The sequence below is a fragment of the Urtica dioica genome, chromosome 3, assembly GCF_054948205.1.
Source record: "Urtica dioica subsp. dioica isolate 48M chromosome 3, U.dioica_male_clone48M_v1_H2, whole genome shotgun sequence".
Taxonomy (NCBI): Eukaryota; Viridiplantae; Streptophyta; class Magnoliopsida; order Rosales; family Urticaceae; genus Urtica; species Urtica dioica.
In genome coordinates this window covers 5,292,178-5,295,807 of record NC_142758.1, presented here as the reverse complement: position 1 = coordinate 5,295,807, position 3,630 = coordinate 5,292,178, and the positions used below count along the sequence as shown (strand labels likewise).

Sequence of the window (3,630 nt, the reverse complement as noted above, 5' to 3'; positions counted from 1 at the left end):
TCTAGACTTACCATTATACATAACACTTTGTGCTCTACCAATTGCAGATTGGTTATCACAATATATACATACTGCATGCACAGGTGTTGTCCAACTTGGAATATCCTCTACGAAGTTTCTTAGCCACTCAGCCTCTTCACCACACTTATCCAATGCAACAAACTCAGATTCCATCGTGGATCTAGTTATCACAGTTTGTTTTGAGGATTTCCAAGACACGGCCGCACCACCTAAAGTGAATACGTATCCACTTGTGGCTTTAGAGTCTTGTATATCAGATATCCAACTCACGTCAGTGAAACCTTCAATGACTTCGGGATGTCTAGTATAGTGTAGACCATAATCACGAGTAAATCGTAAATACCTCAGTACTTTCACGATTGCTTTCCAGTGTTCAGAACTTGGATTACTCGTGTATCTCGCAAGTCTACTTATAGAGTAAGCTAAGTCAGGTCTAGTTCAATTCATCAAGTACATTAGACTTCCTATTATTCTAGCATACTCGTTTTGAGACTCGTTATCTCCTTTACTCTTAGAAAAATGGTGACTATCGTCGATTGGAGTTCTAGAGACTCCACTATCATTCTTTGCAAATTTGTCTAGAATTTTATCAACATAGTGTGATTGACTCAAAACAAGTCCATTAGATGTTCTTTTAATCTTGATCCCCAAGATAACATCGGCTAATCCCAAATCTTTCATGTCAAACCTCGAATTCAATATATCTTTTGTGGATTTAATCATGCTTTCATTACTTCCAAAAATAAGCATATCATCTACATATAAACACAAAATCACATAACCGCGTTCGGTGGTTTTAATGTAGACACACTTGTCACACTCATTGATCTTGAAGCCATTTGACATCATGATGTTGTCAAATTTTTCATGCCATTGTTTTGGGGCTTGTTTGAGTCCATACAATGACTTAATCAGTTTACATACTTTCCTTTCTTGCCCATGTGTAACACAACCCTCGGGTTGGTCCATGTAGATCTCTTCTTCGAGATCACCATTAAGGAAAGCAGTTTTCACATCCATTTGATGGATTTCAAGGTTGCGCAAAGTGGCAATGGCTATAATCAATGTTATAGATGTTATTCTCGTCACGGGAGAATAAGTATCAAAATAGTCAAGACCTTCTTTTTGTCTATAACCCTTAATTACAAGTCTCGCCTTGTATTTATCGATTGAGCCATCCACTTTCATCTTACTCGTGAAGATCCACTTAGAACCAAGAGTTTTACTTCCAGGAGGAAGGTCAACTAGTACCCACGTGTGGTTATGCATTATCGAGTCAATTTCACTTCTTATGGCATCCTTCCATAAGTGACCATCGACTGAATTTACAGCCTCTTTATAACTTAGAGGTTCGGCCTCTAACATATAGGTAAGAAAGTTAGATCCAAATGATTTCTCCACCCTAGCTCGTTTACTTCTTCGAGGTTGTTCAGATTCTATCTCATCCTCGAATTCCTCATCAAGCTCTTGAGACATTTCCTCAATATTCTCAGATCTTTGATTTGACAAACTCGGTTCATCTTCCTTAGTCTTATACGGAAATACATGTTCAACGGTGCATTTTTAGACTCAATGATAGAACCTTTGTGTATATCAGGATTCTTAGACTCATGCACAATAAAGCGATAAGAATTGCTATGATGTGCATAACCAATGAATACACAATCAACGGTCTTCGGACCGATCTTCATCCTTTTAGGTGCGGGAGCCAAAACCTTGGCTAAGCACCCCCACATTCACAAGTATTTATAGGAAGGCTTTGTTCCTTTAAATAATTCGGACGGAGATTTATCCTCTTTCTTTCGAGGTATCTTATTCAAAAGATAATTCACGGCCAAGATGGCTTCCCCCCACATTTCTTGTGGTAATCCCGAGCTTATCAACATCGCATTCATCATCTCTTTGAGAGTGCGATTCTTTCGTTCAACTATGTCGTTCGATTGAGGAGAATATGGTGGAGTGACTTCATGAATAATACCATGTTGTGCCCAAAATGCGCGAAATGGTTCCACATATTCACCTCCACGATCACTTTGCACCATTTTGATCTTTTTACCAAGTTGATTCTCAACTTCCACTTTGTACATGGTAAATTTTTCAATTGCCTAGTCTTTGCTCTTAAGCAAATACACATAACAAAAATTTGTACTATCGTCAATGAAGGTCACAAAGTATTTGTAACCACCTATCGTAGGCATGTATTTCAAATCACATAGATCGGTATGGATTAATTCAAGAGACTCACTTTTTCTTTCAACACTATGAAATGATGTTCTCGTTAATTTGGCTTCAACACATATTTCACATTTGTGTTTAGAGTCTATATTAAATTTTGGTATACAATCCAAATTAATTAATTTGCGCAAAGTGTCATAATTCACATGACCAAGTCTACCATACCACAAATTAGATGACTCGAGCATATAAGCAGAAGAAGATGCATTCTCATTATTATTCTTGCCAGTAATGTTACAAAGAAGAGTTCCAGAAATAAGATTCTTCCTAATGTCGGGCACGTAGAGAACATTGGAGAGCTTCATTTCTTTCCCTGAGGTCATTTTGAGGATGACGTGGCCCGTCCCCATGACGTCGGAGGTGGCCAAGTTTCCCATGAACAGCTTCTCCCCAGTTGGGCACATGTCGAGCGAGTAAAACGCGTTCTTGTCGGAGCAAACATGGAGGGTAGCACCAGTGTCTAGCCACCACTCCTTGGGGTTTGAGTCCACCAAGTTTACTTCGGAGACCACGGTGACGAGAAATTGGTCATCTCCCTCGGTCTCGACGGCACTAGCCTCACTCTTCTTCTTTTTTTGCGGCTTTCGGCAATCCGCGGCGCGGTGACCTTCTTTGTCGCAGTTGAAGGATTTCTCAACAAACTTTTGTTGGTTCTTCTTCTTGAAGGCAGCTCCTTTTGCCCCAAGCTTGTTGGAGGACATCTTGCCTTTCGAGCCTTCACCATGATCGACAATGTTAGCTCTCTCGGACGTGGTTTTGAACCTCTTGTCGGAGCCACGGTTGTCTTCCTCTATGCGAAGGCGAACCATCAAATCTTCAAGACTCATTTCCTTTCGCTTGTGCTTAAGGTAGTTCTTGAATTCCTTCCAACCCGAAGGTAGCTTCTCGATGACGGAGGCAACTTGGAAAGACTCGCTAATGATCATTCCCTCAGCTTGAATCTCGTGAAAGATAAGTTGCAATTATTGCACTTGACTCACGACCATCTTATTGTCCACCATTTTGAACTCGAGGAAATGGCCCACGATGTATTTTTTCGAGCCCGCGCCCTCGGTCTTGTATTTCTGATCGAGTGATTCCCAAAGCTCTTTAGAAGATGCCTTGGAACTACATACGTTTTATAGGGAGTCCGCTAGACAATTCATCACATAATTCCGATAGTCAGAATCCTTCCAAGTGAGAAACGTCATTTTCACTTTCGGATCGGTCTCGTCCTCTTGGAGAATCGGAGGATTGTCGGTCAAAAACCGCACAAGACCAATGATGGTAAAATAGAATAGCATCTTTTGTTGCCATCTTTTGAAGTTCAAGCCATCGAACTTCCCCGGCTTCTCGATCGGCATCATTACGGGAGGCCCTCGGACCGCGCTCGCA

At 40.9% G+C, this 3,630-nt stretch overlaps 1 protein-coding gene across 1 annotated transcript; it reads right to left on the bottom strand.

Annotated features, from left to right (window-relative positions):
- Positions 1–459: 459 nt before the first annotated feature.
- On the bottom strand, positions 460–3,182 carry LOC149402211 (uncharacterized). Its single transcript, XM_089608269.1, has 3 exons — positions 2,403–3,182; positions 942–1,551; positions 460–776 (listed from the first exon to the last, which is right to left on the bottom strand). The coding sequence occupies exons 1-3, from the start codon at positions 3,180–3,182 to the stop codon at positions 460–462; spliced, it is 1,707 nt and encodes a 568-aa protein (XP_089464395.1).
- Positions 3,183–3,630: the final 448 nt, after the last annotated feature.

Excerpts from the sequence above, each read along its gene's own strand:
- LOC149402211 (XM_089608269.1), bottom strand. The coding sequence starts at position 3,182 with ATGATCATTAGCGAGTCTTTCCAAGTTGCCTCCGTCATCGAGAAGCTA. Across the intron at positions 1,552-2,402 it reads GGTATGGTAGACTTGGTCAT|ACTAAGGAAGATGAACCGAG; the intron begins GTGAATTATGAC and ends TTTCCGTATAAG. Across the intron at positions 777-941 it reads TGGGCAAGAAAGGAAAGTAT|ATGATATGCTTATTTTTGGA; the intron begins GTAAACTGATTA and ends GTTTATATGTAG.